Here is a 27207-nt window from a genome sequence, read left to right as displayed (position 1 = left end):
CACGATGTCACTTTGGTCCTCCTAGAATCATAGAGGTGATCAGAGACAATTAAAAAATGACCACCATTTTATTCTCTAATGCGGGGGGGGGGGGGGGGGTCTCCAAACTTTCTAAGCAAAGGGCCAGTTTACTGTCCTTTAGGGGGCCGTATTGTGGTCAGTGGTAGTACAAAATGCCCTGGCATCAGTGCCCCACCATTGATTTTAATAGGAGGCATAGCGTCCCATTGCTGATATCATTAATGGTGTCAGTAGGGGGAATGGTGTCCCAAGGGCCAGATAAAGGCAAGCAATGGGCCACATCCGGCCCCAGGGCCGCAGTTTGGAAACCCTTGCTCTAGTCTTGTTTAACCACTTGAGACCCGCGCTATAGCCGCATGATGGCTACAGCGCGGATCTCCTTTTCCGGGACGACGTCAATAGACGTAGTCCCGTGCACGGGCGGCTTGCGTGCCCCCTGAGGCGCGCTCTGTGACTCGCCTGATCACCGATCCGTGCAAGGGGTCGATCCCGACCCCTTATCACGTGATCAGCTGTCAGCCAATGACAGCTGATCATGTGATATAACGGAGCCGGTAATCGGCTATTATTCCTCCTCACGCTGACAGCGCGAGGAGAAAAACAAAAAGCCGATCACTGGCGGCCGTGATCAGGACATCAGTCCCGATCACGGCCAGCCCTGCTAGTGCCCACCTGCCCCCTGCCAGTGCCCAATTAATAAAAAGTGCCCCCCGTCAGTGCCACCCAGCAGTGCCCACAGTGCCACCCAGCAGTGCCCACAGTGCCACCCAGCAGTGCCCACAATCTGCCTCAACAAAGGTGCTGCACCCCAGTGCCACATATCCGTGCCCATCAGTGTCATCTACCAGTGCCCAGCAGTGCCACCTATCAGAGCCACCTATCAGTGCCACCTATCAGTGCCCATCAGTCCCATCTATCAGTGGTACCTATCAGTGCCCATCCGTGCCACCCATCCGTGCCATCTTATCTGTGCCCATCTTTGCCCATCAGTGCCGCCTTATCTGTGCCCATCGGTGCCGCCTTATCTGTGCCTATTAGTGCCGCCTTAACTATGCCTATCAGTGCCCACCAGTGCAGCCTATCAGTGCCCACCAATGCAGCCCATCAGTGCCCACCAATGCAGCCCATCAGTGCCCACCAGTGCAGCCTATCAGTACCACCAAAAGAAAGCTCTATTTGTGGGAAAAAAATGATAAAAATTTCATTTGGGTACAGTGTTGTATGCCCGCGCAATTGTCATTCAAAGTGCATCAGCGCTGAAAGCTAAAAATTGGTCTGGGACTGAGGGGGGTTTAAGTGCCCAGTAAGCAAGTGGTTAAACCCCTGCTCCTGTCTCCTGTCTGTTTAAAAAAAAATATATATATATATATATATATATATAATATTTGGGGGTTCTTAGTAATATCCAGAAGCTGACTCTGCCCACTAGATGCCTCTTCTTATAACTAAAATATATCATTTTTAGGTAGACTGTCCCTTTAAGAGCCTCGCGCGGTCTCCCAGCCGTGATGTCAGTTACATATTGCGCACACTTGGAGATCTCTGCGCTTTGGAGGAGCAGCTGGGAATGTTTTGCCCTGAAGGATGACGGAAGAGCAGAAAATCAGGGATTATTTTTAGAAGTGAGATGTAAAATGTTCGGGGAATGTTGCGTTCACGCCTCGGTACGAACCCCTCTGTGCGTTACGCTATGCGCACCATTCCTGCAGCGCGTGACCTTTTTATGTCCCTGCTGGGACTGCGCAGGGGGTCTCCCCGATACCGAACATTCCTCAGCCAATCCCCGGCCACCCTCCCATCCAGCTGTGCATACTTCACACATCATCCATGACAAGCAGCTGAGTGTCGGGATGCCTGCTGTCCTCCATATTATTGTAATTCATACGGGGGGGGGGGGGGGGCAGGAGAGGCAGATGCCTTGGGCGCTTCAGTAGGAGGGGGTGCAAAAAAGAGTAGGACCCGCAATCTATACTGATGAGTTCATAGATCATGAGGAGGGGGCCTTTTGGCCCTTTTGCCTTGGCTGCTTGAGGAATTTGCCCTAGAACTTCATTCATAAGTAGATTGGTATATGATTCCTTTGATGGCCTAAGGCTTAAGCCCCATACACACTATCAGATTTTCTGCTGAGTTCTTCCTGCAGATTTACCAAAACCATGTAGTAGAAGGGCCTACCTGATTGCATACACATTGAAACTCCTAAGGTGTGACCTCATATTATATGGTTTTGGTAAATCTGAAGGAAAAACTCAGCAGGAAATCTGATGGTGTATATGGGGCTTTACAGTGTTCCTCGCCGTCATTTTTACAGCTCCACAATGACACGTCACATTATACAGCGGCAATGTCACCTTTCCAAAAAAGCTTCACCTTTTATCATTTAGGCCCGGTTCACACTGGTGCGGGAAACCCTGCGATTCAGTGCCGGCTCCCGCATCGCATCTCAATCACAGATGGTTGACACTGACATCTGCGAATCGCTGCGGGGGGTTCAATGTAAAGTTAATGACACCCCCAGATCGGTCCACAGATCGCAGTGCGAATTGTCAAATGGTGCAGGAATCCAAATGCGATTTCAATCATACAGTTTGTATGGCTGAATGCACATCACACAGACATCACATGTGACCTGCACAGCAATGCGAATCACATGTCTGACATCGCACAAGTGTGAACCCGGCCTAATGCTGGTGATGATGTCATGAGTCTGCTGCAGAAGCATTTCCTCAGTCCCCTCATACCCCCCCCCCCCCCCCCCAGAATTTACTGTACATTGTAACTTTGTAGAATGTCACAAGGTAAGAGGTTACAGCAGGGGCTGATCATAATACATAATATTATTATACAGGATAATATACATGTTATTATACAGAATATCATACATATTAATATATATATATATATATATATATATATATATATATATATATATATATATATATATATTATTATTTTTATACAGGATATAATAATAATTATTATTCTGGATATTAAACAAGTTATTATTACATATTTTTTCACAGGATATTATATATGTAATTGTTCTTAAATATTATAATAATAAGAATATTATTATTATTTTTATATTTTTAGATAGATAGATAATTTTGGATATTATGCATGTTGTTATTACCACTTTTAATTATGACATATTTTTATACAGGATATTATACATAATATTCTTCTTCTATATTTTTATATGTGTTATTATTAAATATTATTACATCTTATTATTATTATTATTATTATATATTCAATGCAGGATATTATACATTATATATATATATATAATTTATTTATTTTTATTATGGTTATTGCTTATTTTTATATGTTATTGTTATTAAATATTATACTAATAAGAATATTATTATATCTCTATACAGGATATTATACATGTTATTATTAATTATTATTATTACATATTTTTATAAAGGATATTATACATATTATTATTCTATATTTTTATACATGTTATTATTAAATATTATTGTTATTACATGTTTGTTCATGATATTGTACATAAAAAAATATATAAATATATATATATATATATATACACTACTATTATTATTATTAATACTAATTATTACATATTTTTATACAGTTATCATACATGTTGTTATTATTTTTATATAAGATATTATACATGTTATTCTCATATTTTTTATACAGGACATAATATTATTATTATGATTATATATTTTAATACAGGATATTATATGTATTATTATTATTATTATAATACAGGATTTTATACATAATATCATTACATATTTTATTCAGGATATTATACATAATATTATTATTATTATATCTTTTTATATATGTTATTGTTATTAAATATTATTATGATTATATCTTTATACGGGATATTATACATTTATGCATGTTATTATTACCATTATTATATATTTTTATACAGGATATAATACATAACAATACAATAACAATATTTGTTATTAATTATGATTATTATTCATTTTTATACCGGGTATTATACATATTATTATTATTCAGGATGTATTTGGTACATGTTCATTGTCTGATCCCTGGCATTGATTCTTTTCCAGCTCTTTGGCTTTGTGTACGCCTGTTATGTGACCAGCGTGTTCACAGAAGAGGAGGACAGCTGTGAGTATACCGCTCTATAGTCCTGGCCACAAACACTCGCCACACACTATACAATCGGATTGTACAATCTCCTTTAGATCTACCAACAACTCTGTAATGTGAGGGTCGGTGTGACTGGATAGCAGTTGAATGGATTGGTCAGGGTTGCCCTGATAGGACACAGTTTTGGTAAGTGTGAAGGAGATTGTACAATCGAGTTGTAGTGTGTGTGACCACCCTTATACATCAAGCCGTTTCCTCTTTGGCGTGGTAAACAGAATATAAAGGACACTGGAAGAGACAGAGATGCCATTGATTATTATTAATGTAGAAGCCCCCAGACCTGTACAGACCCTGAATGTCAGATTTTTATCTGCAGCTTGTTGTGATCATTTTAGGCTAAAGGAGGCTTGGAGTGTCTCTACTTGAAGGATGGGGGGGGGGTGAAGGGTTGGGGCCCCTGCCAGGTTTTTAATGCTGTGTCGATAATTCCTCACCTCTGTTTATCCTGGTGCTATAAAGTGAGGGGACATCTAACATTAGACAGCTGTCCCCAGAAAAGGAAGAGAAGGGGACTCCTCTGATGGGGGGCGGTTAGACCCTCTGTCGGGTTTTCATTGCTGTCTGCCAACATTTTAGAGAAGAACAATCTCACATCAGGCCGTTACCTCGCCATCTGACCGCTCACAAGGAGGACCTATGAATGGGGCAGGGAGGGGCTGAGACATATGACGGGTCAGGCTTGTACAATCCAACCCCACGTTATCTCTGGGCACACACATCTTACAATCTAATTGAACAAATACTGTCCAATCTTCATCACATTTACCAACAAGCTATGAATGCCCCTCCTGTGCGATCCGCTCAGGGCCCATCCAATTAAGGTGGCCACACATGTTATCAGTTGGTCCATCACACGATTACTAAAACTGGAAGGTGCAAAATCTGGTGCAGCTGTGCATGGCAGCCAATCAGCTTCTAACTTCAGCTTCTTCAGTTAACCTTTGACAAAAAACCTGGAAGCTGATTGGTTGGAAGCAGAGCCGCACCAGACTTTGCTTTCTCTCGTTTTAGTACAACAACCCCATAGTGACTAAAAAACGATCACATTGAATAGGAATCATAAACTGCAGATCCTCCTCCGAACGTATAACCCCGAAATAAACCCCTCCCCCTTCACCCTCCATTGGATGGATTTAGAAAGCTGTCGATTTTATATGCAGGAAAGTCAATTAGCTGCCAGAATGATATCGATTGTTTCTGATCATATGATCGACAAAATCCTTTAATTGATTATTCTGTTGCGACAAAAAAGATCAAGCTGAACAAGAATCATAAACCACAGACCATTTGATGCCTCTGCTGAGCGGTCCATCCATTTTGACACCAGCACAGTCATTGGCTGAATTTTATTGATCATTTCTGATCCATTAAATAAATATCTGTGTGTGTGTGTGTGTGTGTGTCAGACTACCAATCATAATTCAGATCGAAGAAATTATCTTTTCTGATAGATCATATTTTCAGTCAGTACTCTACGTGTTGCATTGTCTGGCATTTTAATTGAGAACGAATCGCTTGCTTGTGATCACTTGAAGCTAGATCGATCGCAAATCAATACATCTATGGCCACCGAAAATTGATCGCAAATCAATATATGTATGGCCACCATAAATTGCTCGCAAATCAATACATGTATGGCCACCAAAAATTGATCGCAAATCAATACATGTATGGCCACAATAAATTCATTGCAAATCAATACATGTATGGCCACTATATGTAAATCGATCACAAATAAATATGAGTGTGGTCACTTTAAATTGATGATTAAATTATGACTTATAGTGGCCATTCATGTATCGATTTCTGATCAATTTATGGTGGCCATACATCAATATGTGTGTCCCCACTATAAATTGATCAAAAATCAATACATGTATGGGCACCATAAATCAATATGTGAGTCGTCACTATAAATTGATCACAAATCAATACTTGTATGGCCACCATAAATCAATATGTGTGTCATCACTATAAATTGATCACAAATCAATACTTGTATGGCCACCATAAATCAATATGTGTGTCATCACTATAAATTGATCACAAATCAATACTTGTATGGCCACCATAAATCAATATGTGAATGGCTTCTATAAATTGATTGGAAATCGATACAGGTATGGCCACCATAAATCAATATGTGAATGGCCACTATAAACTGATCAGAAATCAATATGTGTATGGTTACCATATATGAATCGATCACAAATAAATAACTGTATGGCCACCATAAACCAATATGTGAACGAACGCCATTAATTGATCAGAAATTGGTACATGTATGACCACCATAAATCAATATGTGAATGGCCACTATAACCTGATCAGAAATCAATACATGTATGGCTACCATATGTAAATTGATCACAAATCAATAAGTGTATCGCCACCATAAATTGATCAGAAATCAATACATGTATGGCCACCATAAATCAATATATCTTTCGCCGGTATAAATTGATGACAAATCAATCCATATAGGACCTTTACATTCAGCAGTAACTAAGTATCCTCCCTCCCAGTAGTACGGTCGAATCATGGGTGATGCACAGCAGATGTGAGATTGTTAGGTGTGTGGCTGATCATACAATGTACACACATCTGTCACTGTCAGATATGAATGATGTAGAGCAGGGGGTGTGGGGGAGGGGGTCTCATTAGCAGAGCCCCCCCCCCCCCCCCCCTGATATTTCTAGGAAGGAGCATTTCTATGGATGGAGGTGATGAATCGGAGCTCCCGGATGTGTCCTCGTTATTTTCTGGCTCCGGGCTCTTTAATAGTTGCCATCACGTGTCCCTTCATTAACCCAGATTGGGGACAATCAGTCAGTGTGTGGGGAAAGGGGCGGAGAGGCAGCACTGGAGGGAGCCGCTCAGAGGAGCCCATTACAGGGGGAGCAATTAAAGGGACACAACCTAGAAAAGACAAGGGGGGGGAGGGGGATTCTTGGAAAAAGCTTGGGAACAAAAAAAATGGACACTGTGATCTCATATCAATCACAAGAACTTATATAGCACCAACAATGTACACCGCACTCTACATATACACTATATTACCAAAAGTATTGGGACGCCTGCCTTTACACACACATGAACAGAAATGGCCTCCCAGTCTTAGTCCGTAGGGTTCAATATTGAGTTGGCCCACCCTTTGCCGCTATAACAGCTTCAACTCTTCTGGGAAGGCCGTCCACAAGGTTTAGGAGAGTGTCTATGGGAATGTTTGACCGTTCTTCCAGAAGCGACTCTGTGAGGTCAGGCACTGATGTTGGACGAGAAGGCCTGGCTCATAATCTCCACTCTAATTCATACCAAAGGTGTTCTTTCGGATTGAGGTCAGAACTGTCAATTTCCTCCACCCCAAACTCACTCATCCATGACTTTATGGACCTTTCTTTGTGCACTGGTCCCAATCATTTGGTGGATTATGGCGTGGAGTTTTTCTTTTTTTTTCAGGGGTTGGGCTTGGCTTCTAATGCCGCTTACACACGATCGGATTTTCCGACAACAAAACCATGGATTTTTTTTCCGAAGGATGTTAGCTCAAACTTGTGTTGCATACACACGGTCACACAAATGTTGGCCCGAAATTCCGAATGTGGGAACGTACACGACATACGATGAGCCAAGAAAAAGGAAGTTCAATAGCCTTCTGCTTGATTCTGAGCATGTGTCAATTTTTGTGTGTCAGACTTGTGTACACATGATTGGAAGTTTTGTTGTGGGAAAATTTGAGAACCTGCTCTCTCAAACATCTGTGTGCGGAAATTCTGACAGCAAATGTTCGATGGAGCCTACACACGGTCCGACTTTCCGACAACAAGCTCACATCCATTTGTTGTCGGAAATGCCGATCGTGTGTACACAGCATTCAGGCGTCAGCATACCAAGCCATTTTGGACAATTTCATGCTCCCAACTTTGTGGGAACAGTTTGGGGGTGGCCCGGCCCATCCCATCATGACTGCGCAACAGAGCACAAAGCAAGGTCCATAAAGACATGGGTGAGCGAGTTTGGGCTGGAGGAACGTTACTGGCCTGCACAGAGTCCTGACCTCAACCTGATAGATCACCTTTGGGATGATACTGTGAGCCAGGCCTTCTCATCCAACATCAGTGCCTGACCTCACAAATGTGTTTCTTGGAAGAATGGTCAAACATTCCCATAGACACTCTCCTAAACCTTGTGGACGGCCTTCCCAGAAGAGTTGAAGCTGTTATAGCTGTAAAGGGTGGGCCAACTCAATATTGAACCCTATGGGCTAAGACTGGGATGCCATTAAAGTTCATGTGTGTGTGTAAAGGCAGGCGTCCCAATACTTTTGGTAATATAGTGTATATCAGGCCCTGTCCTGAAGAGCTTACAATCGAAGGTCCCCATCACACATATGAGGGCAATTTAACCGACCAGCATGTCTTAGGAGTGTTGGAGGAAACACATGTGAACTCCAGTGTCTTGGCTTGGTTGTGAAGCCAGCACTCGGGTTCTGCAGGGTAGAAGTGCCAACCACCACTGAGCATTGATGGGGGGGTCCTACAGACACGAGGCCCGGCCCTCCCCCCTCCCATAGCCTATAATGGCCGATATCACAGATGGTGTACTGTACAGGGATGGCGGCTTCCCAGAAGGGCGTATCTAAGAACCATTTGTTTTATTTGGGGTCACTGAGCCTTTACCCCCCCCCCATTTTTTGGGGTCATTGTACCTTCACCCCCCCCCCCCCCATTTTTTTATTTGGGGTCATTGTACCTTCACCCCCCCATTTTTTTATTTGGGGTCATTGTACCTTCACCCCCCCATTTTTTTATTTGGGGTCATTGTACCTTCACCCCCCCATTTTTTTATTTGGGGTCATTGTACCTTCAACCCCCCCCATTTTTTTTATTTGGGGTCATTGAACATTCACCCCCCCCCCCCCCCGTGTGATCTGTACTGTCTGTCATCCATCCCTCCCGTGTCTCTGCTCCTCCCCCTCCCTCACCCTGCATGCCTCCTCATTGTTTTTGTTGCTTTTATTTTGGGATTTTGTTTCTTTCAGTTGATTTCATTGGTGGATTTGATCCATTCCCCCTCTACCATGTCAATGAAAAGTCCAATCACCCGCTGTTCAAGCAGAGTTATTTGTAAGTATAAAAGACGGCACTCTGCGGCCTGCCCTCCTCTCTCTGCTGAGACACCAGCCAATCAGGTCCATGCCCAACTGGACTTTACTAACCAATCATACTTTTTTGTTGTTAGATTCTGATGGATGCAGGCACGCCATTGGCTGCTGTGGTGCACCTGTCACCTGTAGAGCTGGGCCAGCTCTGAGCCAATGTATGTGTAAAGCCCCCACACACTATCAGATTTTCTTTTCCTGCACATTTACCAAAACCATGTAGTGAAGGGCCTGCCTGATTGCATACACATTGAAACTCCTAAGGTGTGACCTCATATTATATGGTTTTGGTAAATCTGAAGGAAAAACTCAGCAGACAATCTGATAGTGTGTATGGGGGCTTTAGAAGATGCATAACAAATAAATACATAACATTGGGGTAGGTTTACTAAAGGCAAATAGACTGTGCACTTTGCAGTTGCTCCGGAGTTTAGTAAATGAAGTAAGGCTTCACTTTGCAAAGAATACCCAATCACGTGCAAGGGAAAACAAAAAAAATACATGTTTGCTTGCACATGATTGGATGGTGGAAGTCAGCAGAGCTTTCCCTCATTTTCTAATCTCTGGAGCAACTGCACTTTGCAGAGTGCACAGTCTATTTGCCTTTAGTAAATCCACCCCAATGTGACATTTCCGGGTGAAGCTCCGGAACGCTTTGACTTGTTCCATAATATGTTTTAACCACTTGAGTAGCAGCCTGTCCTCCCCCTTCATTACCAGGCTGCCTTCCAGTGCTGTGATAGTTTGACTGACAATTACTCCATCATGCATCGCTGTATCTGTATTTTTTTGTTATCAGGTAGAGCTTTCTTTAGGTGATATTTAATCACCACTTGGGGTTTTTGTTTTAATATATAAAGGAAAAAAAAACGAAAATGTCCCCCCCCCCCCCCAAGCCCCACCACCGACCCTAAACTGGTGGATAGACATGTGCGGTTCATTGCATTCCGAATGAATATTCGGATACAATTTTTTTCTGTATTTGGATATATGTCCTAATACCCAAATTACAGTATAAACTAAGTTTACCGACTAATAAAACAAAATTTGTCCGAAATTCAGATTGAAATTCGAATAAAATTTTTCATCGAATTCCATTCAAACCGTAAACATATTTCTGAAATCAAAGACTGTGTGTTATTAGAGAACTATTTTGAAATAAACCTGTTTTTGTTAAGCCAAAAGGTGATTTGACCTTCTCCCGCCCCCTATAGCCGAATGATGGCTACAGCGCGGGCCTTAATTGCTGGGAGGCCGTCATATGATGTGCTCCCATGCATGACCTGCCTGCGCGCCCCCCCCCGGAGACCCGGCCCCTTACCACGTGATCAGCTGTCAGCCAATGACAGTTGATCAGGTCATGTAAACAGAAGATCGGTGATCGCCTTTTTTTTTTTCACAGCGTGAGGGGAAAAAGATCACCGGATTCTGACAGAGAGACATCGCTCCTGAACAGTGCCACCTATCAGTGCCCACCAGTGCCACCAAGCTGTGTCCAGTGCTGCCCACCAGTGCACCTATCAGTGCCCACCAGTGCCACCAAGCAGTGCCTATCAGTGCTGCCAACCAGTGGAACCTATCAGTGCTGCCTATCAGTGTCACCTACCAGTGCCCATCAGTGCTGCCAATCAGTGCCACCTATTAGTGCCCATCAGTGCCTCATAGTTACGTAGTAGGTGAGGTTGAAAAAAGACACAAGTCCAACGTATGTGTGTGATTATATATCAGTATTACATTGTATATCCCTGTATGTTGTGGTCATTCAGGTGCTTATCTAATTGTTTTTTGAAACTATCGATGCTCCCCGCTGAGACCACCACCTGTGGAAGGGAATTCCACATCCTTGCCACTCTTAGCCCTTGTACACACGGTCGGACATTCCGACAACAAAATCCGTCGGTCGGACAAAGTTGTCAGAAAAGCCGATCGTTCGGAACGTTTCGTTCCAACGGGACTACATTCAGGCTTTCAGGCTAGTAGCCAATAGCTTTGGTCTAGGAATTTGATCTAAGCATGCGTGGCACTTTGTCCGATCGGAATTCTCTACAAACGATCGGACAAAGTCCGATCAGATCATGTTGTCAGAAAATTTTATAGCCCAGCTCTAAAACTTTGTCAGTCGGATATTCCGACGGAAACAGTCCAATGGAGCCGACACACGGTGAGATTATCCGACAACATGGTCCGATCTGACATTTTCCATCGGAATGTCCGACCGTGTGTACAAGGGCTTTTACAGTAAAGAACCCGCTACGTAGTTTAAGGTTAAACCTCTTTTTTTCTAATTTTAATGAGTGGCCACGAGTCTTGTTAAACTCCCTTTTGTGAAAAAGTTTTATGCCTATTGTGGGGTCACCAGTCCGGTATTTGTACATTGAAATCATATCTCTCTTCTCCAGAGAGAATAAGTTCAGTGCTCCCAACCTTTCCTCATAACCAATATCTTCCAGACCCTTTATTAGCTTTGTTGCCCTTCTTTGTACTCGCTCCATTTCCAGTACATCCTTCCAATAGGTACATATCAGTGCTGCCAACCAGTGCCCATCAGTGCCACCTATCAGTGCTGCCGACGACTGCCCCCTATTAGTGCCGCTCTGTGCAGCCTCATTAGCTCACATCAACAAAGAAGAAAAATTCCCTGTTTTCAACATATAACAAACTATGAAACTGTTTTTTTTTGTTTTGTTTTTTCAAACTTTTTGGTCTTTTTTCTATTTTTTTTTTTTTTTAGCAAAAAATAATGACCCAACAGTGATTAAATACAATACCACCAAAAGAAAGCTCTATTTGAATAAATAAATATTTAATCTGGGTACAGTGTTGCATGACCGCGCAATTGTCATTCAAAGCGCTGAAAGCTGAAAATTTACCTGGGCAGGAAGGGGGTAAAAGTGCCTGGTAAGCAAGTGGTTAAAGAGTCATTGTAATAACTTAATGAAGATTTTTCTTTTGCTTGTTCACTTTGCCGCATTCAAATCGATAAAAAAAAATTATATATATATATATATATATATATATATATATATAACATTTTCAATTAGACTGATTAGAAATGTATGGATTCAAACTTTCTAAATAAAAAATAAATCTAAGAAAATTTGAAAGAAGACATACAGTAAAACTAATTCTGAATACGAATTGAGGGAATCAACCAAATTTAACGAAACTAAATAACTAGATTAACCAGTCTGAACAAAATGAAACGAAGGCCCCTTTCACATGTGTGCGACTTGTCCTGTCACTTGGGATTGCAAAGTCCCATGATTTCCAGTGAGTAGCGTTCATATCTGTGCGACTTCAAGACGCATCGACTTCAAAAGTAGTCCCTGCTCTACTTGGTCCAACTTTGATTGCGACTTTCCAATGGCATAGTTCACACCAATGCGGTCAGTTCCAGAAACAAAAGTAGAACATGCTGCATTTTTTCTGCACCGTACTATAATGGAACGCAGTAAAATGCACCTAAACGCACCGGAATGCGTAAAGCTGTTCACGCCACAAAAAAATGCACTCCAGATCTGTTCCGGATGCGTTTCTGTATGCAGTTTTTAATGCATTCTGTATGCATTCCAGATGATTTATGTTTTTTTTTTTCCCCCCCGTTTTTTTTTTCTCCACTATAATTTAAGGTTGAACTGGATGGATTTGTGTCTTTTTTCAACCTGACTAACTATGTAACTATACTGGGGGCCGGTGTGTTTTTCTGCATTCCAGTACAGTTCTGCGCAAGAAAAATGCAGCATGTTCTACTTTTTTCTTTCTGGAACCGGAACGCATTGGTGTGAACTATGCCATTGAAAGCCATATAACTTACTTTCCATGCGTTTCCAATGCAGAAAACATTGCTCTGGACTGCATGTGACGTGAACAGGCCCCATCAAATATGTTGCAGGAATACAAGCGTTAACTTCTTGCGACGGCGCACATTACATTTTCAGTGGCGCCCCAATGCGCTAAGGCCGCCTTTCTTTATAGAAGAAAAACCTTGAAAATTGGATTTTTAAAGCAATTTAAACAAATGATATATATAAATATAAAAAATAGAAGAGGCCGCCTTTCTTAACCTAAACCCAGAGGAAGCCTTGAACTTAGTTTTCAGATCTCAGGGACCCCCTGGTAAGGTAAGACAATTGGGGGGGGTTCATGGGACAATGCTCCTTACATTGGAGGTGAACAGTGTGAACAATTCCCCCCCCTTACACGGGTGGTCAGAACATCACTTTTGCAATCATGCCGTTGACTCAGGAACTGTGCCGACACCACGAGATGAGAGGTTAGATTGCCACATCTCAAGGGACCCCTCGCCACCCCTGGAGGAACCTTAGGGTTGCATAGAAAAGACAAGAAGTCTTTTTTTTATTTATTTTTTGCGGAAACGTCCTTGTGCCCGGTCCCTCTCTGAGCATCAAGCCAGGGCAGTTCCGTAGCATAATTTCTTATTTTTTGGATCTATTGGTGGTGTGCCATAGACAAGACAGCACAAGCTGGAGAGCGGGATTCAGTCTCCTCCCCCTCCTTGCTCAGTGCCATCCCACAATAATCACAAAAAAGTGAACTTATCTGTTAATAAGAATGTAATTTGTCATTTGTATCCATTTTCTTTATTTATGTCAGTTATTCTTTTTTTTTTTTATTTCATACGGTAGGGAATCCTCCGCTCTTACCGTAAAGAATCCCTTCTTAAATTGACGGTAAACTCCTCTAATTTCCCATACACAACTAATATGTCCGCTACAGAAATATTGATCATAATCAACAATAACATTGATGAGTGATTCACAATCGCACCACGTCATCGTAGTTTTCATGTGTCTGACTTTCATGTCTTCCCCCCACAGGCCGGCGTAAGTGAGAGGAGCGACCATCCAGCGCGGATAGGGGGGGGGGACGCCCATCGCAAGCCATGACACAGACTCGGGATTGGGCAGAGGAGACGCCAAGAACCCGGGACTGTACACAATGTGTCATAGCGAAGAGACAAAGGACTGCGCACTTCTGACTGTTACTGGGACCCCGCCCCCCTTCTTCCTGACCCCGTCCCCTCAGATTCCCAGGCCTTCTCTGAATACAATGTATGTAAAGTCATTGTTCCATACACAGCGCCCCCCAGAGGTAGTGTGCGCCCATCATCCTGGGAGGACGCAGCTCGTTCATACAAGTTTTTTTTTTTTTTCCTTTTTTAAAGGTTTAATAAAAATTGTCGCATTAGATTGTTTACCGTGTCAAGCGACCGTTTTACCAGCATTGCTTCCGGGAACAGGATGGTCGGTTATCCGAGATCACCCGCAGATATCGTTTGCGGTCCTCAGAACTGCAGCATGAACCTTGAGAACTAGAAAAAGTAATTTGAGCGATTGAAATTTACTACTACGGGGTCGTGTCACATCTATTTCTCCAACCGTACAGTTACTAAACGATCGCATGCAGTTTCCTGCAGCGGTAGCAATTTTGACATGACCGGCTCTGCAGGCAATGTATTATTTGAACGGTAATAGGACAGTGGGGGTTTTTTTTATTTTTTATAGCATAAACATTTGTAAAAAAAAAAGTGGCAAGTTCAGCGATTGCATCCGGAAAGTATTCACAACGCTTCACTTTTTCCACATTTTGTTATGTTACAGCCTTATTCCAAAATTGGATTAAATTCATAATTTCCCTCAAAATTCTACAAACATTACCCCATAATGCAAATTTATTAAAAAATTTTTTATTAAAAATCTTTTTTTTTTTTTTTTTTGGAGAAGGGGGTTGGTGGTTGTTGGGAAGGGTGAGAGAACTTTAGAATCGAAGAAATTTGAGCAGATTTTGGAGGATTTTTAATAATAATTGTTTTATAATATGCATACTCTAGGAATGATACACACGTTTGTGATTATGTTATGTATTTTTTATACAAAAATGTAATAAAAAAAAAGTTTAAAAAAAAAAAAAATGAAAAAAAGTCCCATGTACATAAGTATTCACAGCCTTTGCCTTGAGCTGTTTCTACAACTTGATTGGCGTCCACCTGTGGTAAATTCTGTTGATTGGACATGATTTGGAAAGGCATACACCTGTCTATAGAAGGTCCCACAATTAACAGTGCGTGTCAGAGCACAAACCAAGCCATGAAGTTTAAGGAATTGTCTGTAGACCTCCGAGACAGGATTGTATAGATCAGTGATGGCGAACCTTGGCACCCCAGATGTTTTGGAACTACATTTCCCATGTTGCTCAAATTAACACTGCAGAGTGCCTGAGCATCATGGGAAATGTAGTTTCAAAACATCTGGGGTGCCAAGGTTCACCATCACTGGTATGGAGGCACAGATCTGGGGAAGGGTACAGAAAAATTTCTGCAGCATTGAAGGTACCAATGAGCACAGTGGCCTGCATCATCCGTAATTGGATGAAGTTTGGAACCACCAGGACTCTTCCTAGAGTGGGCCGCCTGGCCAAACTGAGCAATTGGGGAAGAAGGACCTTTAGTCAGGGTGGTGATCAAGAACCCGGAAGCCACTCCTCAGTAAAAGTCACATGACAGCCCGCCTGGAGTTTGCCAAAAGGCACCTGAAGGACTTTCAGATCACAAGAAAACAAAATTCTCTGGTCTGATGAAGCAAAGATTGAACTCTTTGGCCTGAATGGTAAGCATCATGTCTGGAGGAAACCAGGCACCGCTCATCATATGGCCATTACCAGCCCTACAGTGAAGCATGGTGGTGGCAGCATCATGCTGTGGGGATGTTTTTCAGCAGCAGAAACTGGGAGACAAGTCAGGATCGAGGGAAAGATGAATGCAGCAATGTACAGAGACATCCTTGATGAAAACCTGCTCTGGACCTCAGACTGGGGAGAACGTTCATCTTCCAACAGGACAACGACCCGAAGCACACAGCCAAGATAACAAAGGAGTGGCTACTGGACAACTCTGTGAATGTCCTTGAGTGGCCCAGCCAGAGCCCAGACTTGAACCCGATTGAAAATCTCAGGAGAGATCTGAAAATGGATGTGCACTGACACTCCCCATCCAATCTGATGGAGCTTGAGAGGTCCTGCAAAGAAAAATAGGAGAAACTGCCTAAAAATAGGTGTGCCAAGCTTGTAGCATCATACTCAAAAAGACTTGAGGTTGTAATTGGTGCCAAAGGAGCTTCACCAAAGTATTGAGCAAAGGCTGTGATACTTATGTACATGGGCATTATTGATTACATGAGTACATGAGATTAATTTTTTTATTAATAATAAATTTGCAAACAAAGATTTCAAACAAACTTCTTTCACGTTGTCATTATGGGGAATTGTTTGTAGAATTTTGAGGAAAATAATGAATTTAATCCATTTTGGAATAAGGCTGTAACATTAAATGTGAAGCGCTGTGTATACTTTCCAGATGCACGAGTGTCCTGAATGCCCATGTGTCTAGTGGTGTACATACACGCTCCCAATTTATCAATGTACAGTTTTGGTTAAAATGGTCGAATCAACAAAACGGTAGAATTGCCATAGCTCACCTTTTGATTTAATATAGAATGAATTTAGACCGAATTTTAATAAACTGAGTCGAGGGTAGCAAATAATTTGATCATGTTGCATTGATCGGCATCACTGAGATGTTATGGTTATGATTGTAAGGCCTGTTTTACATGAGCTTCAGCTTGTATAAAGTGTCCTTTTACTCCAGTTTGTAAACGTTGAACACAGATACTAATGTGAGTGCTGATTGCCGCTTTAAGCAAGCTGCTAGCAGGCTTCACAAGGTTTTGAAGCTTTTTGAAAGCCTGCTAGCAGCTTGACCTCCGGAAGATTTACTCCCTTTCATGACCAGGCCATTTTTTGCTATACGGCACTTCCTTACTTTAACTGACAATTGCGCAGTCATGCAACACTGTACACAAAACGTATGTCATTTCCCCCCCACAAATAGAGCTTTTGTTTAGTGGTATTTGAATACCTCTGCGTTTTTTATGTTTTGCGCTATAAATAAAAAAAAAAAAAAAAGAAGACCGACCATTTTGAAAAAAACTTAATTTTTTTAAATGTTGGATCACACAATTATGAGGGTGTGGAAGGTGTGAGCTATTCACTAATTTCAATTTTTTTAATATCATTTTTTGGTGGAGATTTCATAGACATCTGCGTGGGTTCCTGCACAGATGCCTATTGAAAATCGCCCCCAAAAGTAGTGCAGGAACTACTTTTGGAAATCGATCCTGCGCCGCAAAGTCGGTGTTGCACCGATTGGGACAGTGCCGTGGCCGCATTTGATTTGCTCCAATGTGAATGGGGGCTCAACGCCAGTTTGTAAGCGTTGAACACAGATCCTAATAGGAGTGCTGATTGCCACTTTAACCACTTGCTGACCAGGCATTTTCTGGCACTTTGTTTAAATCATTATTTTTTGCTAGAAAAATTACTTATAACCCCTAAAGTACTGTATATTATAATATTATATATTTATTATAATATCATATATTTTTATATTTAAAAAAAAATGTATTATTATTTATTTTAGCAGAGACCCTAGGGCAGTGGTTCTCAACCTCGGTGATCAAATACCCCCAGTGGGCCATGTTTTCAGGTTTTTCCTTTATTTTGCACAGCTGCTTTAAATCAATATCAATGACATGCTATTAATAAGTGCTATTTTATCTAAGGGAAGTTCCCAAAACATGGCCAATTGGGGGTACTTCAGAGCAGAGGTTGAGAACCACTGCTCTAGGGAATAAAATGGCAATCGTTGCAATTTTTTATGTCACAGTGCATTGGCGCAGTGGTTTTTCAAACGCATTAAAAAAAAAAATACACTATTATAAATAAATAAAAATAAAAAACAATAGATATCCCTTTTTTGTAAAATATGAAAAGGGGATGTTACGCCGAGTAAATACATACCCATGTCATGCTTTTAAATTGTGCATGCTTGTGGGATGATGTCAAACTACGTTCCTTAACAATCTGCATAGACGACGATTTAAACTTTTTTACAGGTTACCAGTTTAGAATTACATAGGCAGTCTAGCACTAGAATTATTGCTTTCGCTTTAATGTTCATGTTGATACTTTACACATGTGTGGTGCGCACATGGGTTACATTTGCACGAGCAACCTACGTATGCGTTTGCTTCATGCTTACAGACATATTTATTTTTAATTTTTTACACTGTTCCCTTAAAAAAATAAAAAAATTATCACTTTTATTCCTATTACAAGGCATGTAAACTTGCCTTGTAATAGAAATAAAGGGCGACAGGTCCTCTTTATGGAGAGATCTGGGGTCAAAAGGACACCAAATCTCTCCTTTACCTAGTTTAGCCCCATGTTCATATTGGGCAGATTTGACATGTGATTTGAAAACAAAAAAAAAAAAGTTGATCTTTTTCTTTACAAAAAAAAAAATGGTTTACTGACACCCTGGACAGGAAGTGATGTCACTCTGGTCCTCCAAGGCCATAGAGACGATCAAAGATGATCTGGTCTTCTGGTCTTTGTTTGCCTCTGTGACCATTTGGCTGCACCGTCAGAATTGTCAGGCTGGTGAGAACGGTAAGCACGAGAAATGATCGGGAGGGAGGAGGAGGAGGTCGTCCTTCCGCCACTTCTGAGATCCAGTGGCTGATGAGCCACCCATACCACTTTCATGAGAAAGCCAGCACCGGCTGAAAATAAATAAATATACCGGGGCTATTGCTGATTGCTTCAGCCATAACCTTGGTAAATGACTTACAAACTGCAACATATATACAGTTTACGTATTGTGGTTGGCAAGTGGCAAGCTGCTAGCAGGCTTCAGAATGTTTTAGCTTTTTGAAAGCCTGCTAGCAGCTTGCTTAAAGTGGCAATCGGCACTCCTATTAGGTTCTGTGTTTAGCATTTATAAGCTGGAGCTGAATGGTACCCTAAAAGCTTCAAAGCTTGCCGAAAGCTCTGCAAATGCTGTTCACACTGCTCTTATACAAGCTGAACCCCGTGTTTTCAATTGATATGAATACGAGATTGCATGGGAAACATGCAGGTGTGATCACTTACTGCGATCATATCTTTCACCTATCATCCTAAATCCACTTCCCCATGTGTGTCCTATCGATAGATTAGGTTGTCAACTACAAGTCAAATATTTTTAAATGGGATTGATCTATTAGACAAAGAAAATGATCATTAGTATATGGCCACCATAAAGCTCCACACACACATTGCAATCTCATAGAATTGTATAGTAAAAATAAATAAAAAATCTAAAATGAAAGACTTCGTGGACTCAAAAGGAATGACAGAACCAGTCCATCCCCATCTCTTAGGCCGCGTACACACGCGCGGACTGTTCGCCCAACCTTGTCCGCTGAACAGTGTTTGGGCGGACAGTCCGCTCGTGTGTGGGGCTTCAGCGGACAGTTTCAGCGGACAGTTGGACGAACAAGGTCTTACGGAAATTCCGTAAAACTGTCCGCTGAAACAAGGTTTCAGCGGACTGTTCGCTCGTGTGTAGGCTTGTTCGGCCAACTAAGTCTCGCGCATGCTCAGAAAGGATTTTCACGCCGAAAGCTATAATGCAGTGTATAGGACGTCGTATTTTTCGTCCAGTCGTACGTGCCGTTCACGTCATCGCGCACGGTTTCAGCAAACTGTTCGTCCGTCGTGTGTGGCCATGTCCGTCCATGCTAAGTTTGAGCGGACTGTTTGCCGAAACTGTTGGACGGACAAAGTTGGGCGAACAGTCCGCGCGTGTGTACGCGGCCTTATTGGTATATTGTCTTATCGATTGGACTTTCCTTTATTATATGAATTGATGCATTAGGGGTTTTTCAAACATATATCAATATGTTTATTTAGTGCAACTAAAATAACCATAAACCACAGATTTAGTAAGCCTTCAACGCTGTCAAGTCGATTGGCAGAATTTTATTGATCGCTTCTGTCTTCACCAAATATCTGTGTGTGTCAAACTGTAATACAGATCGATTAAATGACAGTTTTTAATAAATAGTTTGATGGGATTTTTAAATCAATACTGCATGTGTTGCATTGTTTGATCTTCTGATCAATAATGAGCCGCTGGTTCACAATCGCTCATACCTTGATCGATCACAAATCAATACATGTACAGACTTTTTTTTTAGGCTTGTTTACATAAGGCTGGATCTGTGGTAAATCTCTTCAGAAGGCACTTGGACCCCTAAAAGCCGATGTCCGCCAATTACAGCTGCAAGTCTTTTTTGGGGATGTCTGTACCAGCTTTGCACATCTAGAGGGACATTTTTGCTCATTGTTCTTTGCAAAATATCTCAAGCTCTGTCAGATTGGATGAAGAGCGTCGGTGAACAGCAATTTTCAAGTCTTACCACAGATTCTCAATTGGATTCAGGTCTGGACTTTGACTGGGCCATTCTAACACATGAATATGATTTGATAGAAACCATTCTATTGTAGGTCTGGCTGTATATTTAGGGTTGTCCTGCTGGAAGGTTTTCTTCTAACATTGCCCTCTATTTGGCTCCATCCATCTTCCCATCAACTCTGACCAGCTTCCCTGTCCCTGCTTAAGAAAACCATCCCCACAACGTGATGCTGCCACCACCATGTTTCTCTGTGGGGATGGTGTGTTCAGGGTGATGAGCAGTGTTCGTTTTCCACCACACACAGTGCTTTGCTTTTAGGCCAAAAAGTTCAATTTAGCTCTTATCTGACCAGAGCACCTTCTTCCACATGTTTGCTGTGTCCTCCACGTGGCTTCTCATGTCTTTCTTCTTGCTATTCTTCCATAGAAGGTCAGATTTGTGGAGAGCACGACTAATATTTGTCCTGTGGACAGATACGCCCACCTGAGCTGTGGATCTCTGCAGCTCCTCCAGAGTTACCATGGACCTCTTGGCTACTTCTCTGATTAATGCTCTCCTTGCCAAACCTGTCAGTTTAGGTGGAAGGCCATATCTTGGTAGGTTGACAGTTGTGCCATACTCTGCATTTTCAGATGGATTGAAAAGTGCTCAGTGAGATGTTCAAAGCTTGGGGTATGTATTTTATTTTTATATAACCTAATCCTGCTTTAGGCTTCTCCACAACATTATCCCGGACCTGTCTGGTGTATTCCTTGGCCTTCATGATGCCGTTGGCTAAGATTCTCCAACAAACCTTTGAGGGCTCCACAGAACAGCTGTATTTATACAGAGATTACATTACACAGAAGTGGACTTTAATTAGTTAACTTCTGAAAGCATAGTCTCTTCGGTATGTACGAGTATCATTACTTGTACTCGGTCTTAAAAAAAAGGTGTCATAACTAGGGTTGTACCGATACCACTATCAAGTTTACTTTGCACTCTCCCAGTGGAGAAGTTTTTTCACTTTCTGTACCAGAGCCAAAACAATAAGTCCCTCCAAAGTGAGGAAAGTGCCAAGTGCTAGTGAATGACAGATTGGGAGGGGTCACTACTTCCAGTACCATACCAGGTAATAGGCCATTCAACTTTGTGGTACCTAGAAGAGTAGGGCAGCAATATCTTCCCCTTTAAAGCACACTCATCTCAAGGTGGAGACACTTCCTCTACCCTCCATGTACAAATCCCCCGCCCCTTTACAAAAAAAAAAAAAAAAAAAAAAAAAAAAAAAGAGGGTTGGGCAGGGCAATTATAAATATAACCTGATTCCAAGCACACACTGATCTAATCTACGACCCATCCAAGCCTCACTCCCGTCACTGAGCGACATTCCTGGCCGCAGTAACCTAGTCACACCAGTTGCCAAATGGTTGACATCTAGCATTAAATTCTGATGACCACAGCCAGAATCTGCTTTAGCCGCAAGAGGACATGCACAGGCCACCTAAACACCATAGACTGCAATTCTGTCCAAACTTGGGTTCAAAGTTCGCAAAAAAATAACTGTTGGCAAATTAAGCAACGCTATTGGGTTTGATGACATCACAATAGGTTTAGATAAGCCAGCTGTGTCCTGGAGAATCACTTTGTCCCACCGTGTCATTTGAAATCACTTCTCCATACATTTTGCATAGTCAAGAATACCAAACATACCAGTGCATGAAAGCAAAGCCATTGCGTAGGCTATTGAAAACGCCTCATGCCACCCAAAACCAATTGTGTGTTTATTGGATTTTGAAAACTCACCCCACTAGTCTCATCGGTCACCTACAGGCAAGATCTCAGCTCAAAGTTGACTAGACATCTGCTGTGCCTATTATGAGGGACTCGCAGCAGCCTTGCTGCATTTTACATTCTATACAGGTGTTTCTCAACCAGGGTTCTGTCACCATCCTGCCTGCTAGTCACAGGCGGCTGAGGGGGTAGATCACATCCCCCTCTGCCAACATATGCAGAGCTGGGCAGGGAAGCAGCTGTGAGTACTAGCTATAGTACACTTTCCCACTGGCCCCCTTCTGTCTTCCTGTTCATCCCATGTGCTTGTATTTGACATTACCTGGGATGGCCTGGCGTAGACCCACGCTACATGCCCTGCTGCCCCCCTGTACACGTTGGGGTTGATTTAATACAACTGGAGTGTGCAAAATCTGGTGCAGCTGTGCATAGAAGCCAATCAGCTTCCTTTTTTTTTTAAAGCAAAGCTTAAAGTATATCTAAAAGGTTTGTTTAATTTAAAAAGGAAAAAAAAAACCCACACAAATACATCATACTTACCTGTGCAGTTGGTTTTGCACAGAGTGGCCCCATTCCTCCTCTTCTGGTGTCCCTCAGCAGCGCTCCTCTTCTCAAGTACCCTGTTGGAGAGCTAATCTCCCTCGGGGCACGCTCCCGTGTCCTGCTGCATCAATTGACACAGGCAGAACTCCACCCCGCACCCACGTCACTGGCTTTGATCAACAGCGGGAGCCAGTGGCTGTGCTGCTACCAATCTATCCAATGAGGACCCGAGACACTGGCTGGAGCTGCTGTACTCATCTGTCCCTGGAAAGACAGGGTTCAGGTAAGTAAAAAAAGGGGGGCAGCTGCACCACAGGAGGTTTTTCACCTTAATGCACAGAATGCATTCAACTGAAAAACCATGAGGGTTTACATCCCCCTTTAATTGAACAATCTGAAGTTAGAAATTGATTGGATACAGCTGCACCACATTCTGCACTCTAGTTTCTGTATATGAACCCCATTATCCCAGGTTGGACTCAAAATTCACCATCTGAAGAAAAACAAAAAACAAAGCATACGTTGCACATTAGCCACGTTTTGTTTTTTAATAGATTCCATTTAACACGAGAGCTCACACCAATGCTCCATGAGCTGTAGATGAACGTTTCAGGGGTTCCCAGAGATCAGGCTTTTCACCAAGGATTCTTCCAAGGTAATGTAGCGCCGGGCTCCTGAAGAGCATGTCCTATGTTTGTAAATTTAGTTTCTCCCCATAGTTGTGTCTTGGGGTTAATTTCAGTAAATTATGGTCTTGGTATCAGTTTAGCTGGACTGTACTATGTTCTGCCTGGTCATAGGTGTAGGCATCACCTATGACAGGCATTGGCTCTCTCGGAGCCAATCAGCAGGTGTGTTCTCGCTGTGTATTCTGGGAGAGGGTACTCAAGGTGCTGAGATCACATGGTTCTGGTCCAGAAGTATGTTCTGACTCCATGGTCCTGGTCCTCCTGACAAGCCCCCAGAGGCCCTCATGGCTTGGGGTGCGGATCCATCCCTTTCCAAGTCTCAGGGCTGGCTAGCCCAAGGCACAGTAACTGGAAGGTGGGTTCCAAGGTGGTCCGGTGCTGTCTCAGGTTTGGAGAGGCCCAGCAACTGAGAAAGCAACCAGGGGGAGTATTCTTCAGAAGAGGGCCACGCACAAGGCTGGCTGCTCGGTAAGAGCCTAGAAGCTGAGCTGAAAGGATACCAAGTGAATCCGCATTCTTACGTTATCGCCGGACCGGGAGACTTCTTGTTCTAGCCCAAAGTTCTACAACCAAGTCTGTGGCAGAGACTTTAAGTTTGAATCACCTGTCGGCTGCTAGATTCACTAAAGGGGATTTATCCGATAGTTGAAATATCCAGTCGCAAATGGCCATTCCCTGGATCACCTAGAGAGACATTTCAAGTGTCAGCAGTTACAAGAGTACCTGAGCTTAACTACCCACACCCTCTATTCCCTACTGAGAGACTGTTCAAAGTTTTTTTGCAAATAAAAATTCCCAAAGGGATTCAAGTCTCGGTCTCTGCAGTTTATTGGACAATCAACCTCGGGAACCCCTAGACAAGAAACGAGGTGGACAGGGCTGTCTTTAATATTGATTGGACCCTGGGCAAACATTTTAATGGGGCCCCCCCAGCTAGACTCAAAATGAGTTTACTGCAGCAGATCAGGTAGCGATTGTGATTGGTTGATAGAGGTTACAGCACATCATTTCCGCTTGCTGATTGGTTTCTAGAGGTTACAAAACATTACTGCTCATTAATTGGTTTCTAGAGGTTACTGCAAATTATTGCTCACTGATTGGTTGCTAGAGGTTACTGCACATCATAACCTCTGCATCAAATTGCGGGTGTGGCTAAACTGCACTAGCATTGAAGGGTGCACTATGTACAGAGTGCATAGTTGAAAGGGGTGCTACAAACACAGGGTTGAAGGGTGCAGAGTGCAGGGAGGGGGTAAGGGGTTGGTGCAGAGTGCAGGGGGTGACGGGTGGGTGCAGAGTGTAGGGATGCATGGCTCTTCTCCCCTCCAGATCCCCAGTACAGAGCTCCACACTCCACTCTACCCCCCCCCCCCCCCCCCAAGTACAAGGAAAAAAAAAAATTCCTCCCTCAAAGCCCAAGCCCCCCCCCGCCATTCCAGTACAGAGTTTTCCTCTGGCCCAAAAGCTACTCGCAGCATGCTGTCCAGTCCCCCGATGTCCGTGCAGCATGACAGTGAGGTAGCTTCCCCTATGCAATTCCCCGCCCCCTTCCTCCTCTGCTCTCAGAGTGTGTGTGTGCGCATCAAACACTCCCCAGAGCAGCCGCCAGGAGAGGAGCACTCACTTGGAAATACAGGAGCAGCGCTTCTGTTTTTTCAAGTGACATTAGCAAGAAGCCGGCGGGCAGTGCAGGGCTCAAAAGGTGGGCAGCCCCCCCCCCCCCCCCCCCCAACAATGACCGGGCCCTGGGCAGCTGCCCCTTTTGCCCTGCGTTAAAGACGGCCCTGGAGGTGGAGACGCAACAGTAAGCCCAGCAAAACCAGATGCTCCTTCGGGGGGGTCGGTGCTACAGTTATAAAGATTCAGAAACCCTGTTCTATACTATGGAGAGGTTTACCGACAGATCTGGGGCAAAAAGGTGGATGGGGGGACCCAAACTTCAGGGGGACACAAGTCCAGAATTAAAGCAGGGAAATTTGCTGTTGGCGGTGCCCAAGGCAAAGCAGGGTCCACCTAGAAATTAAAGTTACACAGAGAAAAAGTTGGATACTTTGAATCCAAGCTGGGAAAAAAAAAAAAAAAAAAAAAAAAAAACCACACGTTCTTTGTAACAGATACATGGACTGTTAAAAGCAGAGGTTCTGGAAAACACCAACATAGCAATAGGAGAGACCAAACCATTTAAGCAAGTCAAATTTTTATTACCAATGTGTATCTCTTGGGCATGTGGATGTTCCAAGCTCTGTATAAGAAATGCAAAAAAAAAAAAAAGTTTGCTTTAACCACTTGCCGACCAGCCGTCAGTTGTACTGCGGCAGAATGGCATGGGCAGGTGAATCGCCGTTATGTCGCTCCTCTGGTGGTCACTAGGGGCACGCCCCCAGAGCTGATGCGAGTACCCAGCGGTCCCGATGACTGCCAGGCTCCCGCGATCGCTCATAATACGGCAAGAACTGGGATCTGTGTAAACAGAGATCCTGGTTCTGAGGGGAGAAGTGACAGCTTGTCTGTTCATACAGAGTATGAACAGCGATCTCTTCGCCTTGCTAGTCCTCTCCTCCTACAGTTAGAACACTCAGGAACACAATTAACCCCTTGATTGCCCCCTAGTGTTAACCCCTTCACTGCCAGTGACATTTTTACAGTAATGCATTTTTATAGCACTGATCGCTGTATTAACGCCAGTGGTCCCAAAAATGTGTCAATTGTCCGATGTGTCCACCCTAATGTCGCAGTCCTGATGAACATCGCAGATCGCCACAATTGCTGGTAAAATAAAAATGAGCTATAAATCCCATTTTGTAGACGCTACAACTTTTGCACCAATATACGCTTGAGATTTTTATTACCACAAATATCTATTAGAATACATATCAGCCTAAACTGAGAATTTTTTAAAAAAGCTAAAAGGGATATAGCAAAAAGTACAACATATTGTGTTTTTTCAAAATTGTCGCTCTTTGTTTATAGCACCAAAAAAATAAACTGCAGAGGTGATCAAATACCACCAAAAGAAAGCTCTATTTGTGGGGGGGGGGAAAAAAAAAAGAAAAAGTCAGTTTTGTTTGGGTGCAATGTTTATTAAATCAATGCAGTGCCGAATCGCAAAAAGTGCTCTGGTCAGGAAGGGGGTAAAATCTTCTGGGGCTGAAGCAGTTAATGTGAGGGAAAGGTGGAAAAGCAAAAAGCAGGTGAGTGAATGAGGACATTCCAGACTGCAAGGTGTTGTCCCTGGTTGAAGCCTAAACTAGGACTGCTTGACAATACTGCCATCTAGTGGGCATATAGAGGTACAAATATAAGCATGTTATTGCAGTGAGGGGGTTCAAACTTGGGAGCGGGTACCTGTCAAAACCAGGAGGAGAAGGCAGATAAGAGGAGTTTCTCCTTTTGAGTGAAGCTCTACTTAAAGGACTTATCTCCAACAGGAGGCATGCTAAACTTGACTTCCCATGACCTGTTCTGACAATATCGCATCACTTTGCCATACAGAAGAAAAATCAGTGAAGCCAGCGCCATCCATAAACTAGAG

General features: G+C 42.8%; 1 protein-coding gene across 3 annotated transcripts in view; it reads left to right on the top strand.

Moving 5' to 3' along the window:
- The window catches only part of NKAIN4 (sodium/potassium transporting ATPase interacting 4), a 77675-nt gene extending 63105 nt beyond the window's left edge, over positions 1–14570 (top strand). The window contains exons 5-8 of one of the 3 annotated variants that reach the window (XM_077460350.1): positions 4092–4152; positions 9236–9320; positions 14002–14046; positions 14194–14570. In XM_077460350.1, the coding sequence (XP_077316476.1) occupies positions 4092–4152; positions 9236–9320; positions 14002–14044 (189 nt within the window). In that variant the 3' untranslated portion in view covers positions 14045–14046; positions 14194–14570. The remainder of the gene's footprint in view (positions 1–4091; positions 4153–9235; positions 9321–14001; positions 14047–14193) is intronic. The other 2 variants (XM_077460351.1, XM_077460353.1) reach the window with 2 other exon arrangements.
- The last annotated feature ends 12637 nt before the right edge of the window (positions 14571–27207 follow it).

The sequence above is a fragment of the Lithobates pipiens genome, unplaced genomic scaffold (genome assembly GCF_037356315.1).
Source record: "Lithobates pipiens isolate NorthernLeopardFrog02 unplaced genomic scaffold, aLitPip1_a1.2 Scaffold_28, whole genome shotgun sequence".
Taxonomy (NCBI): Eukaryota; Metazoa; Chordata; class Amphibia; order Anura; family Ranidae; genus Lithobates; species Lithobates pipiens.
This window is presented reverse-complemented; position numbering and strand designations above follow the sequence as displayed.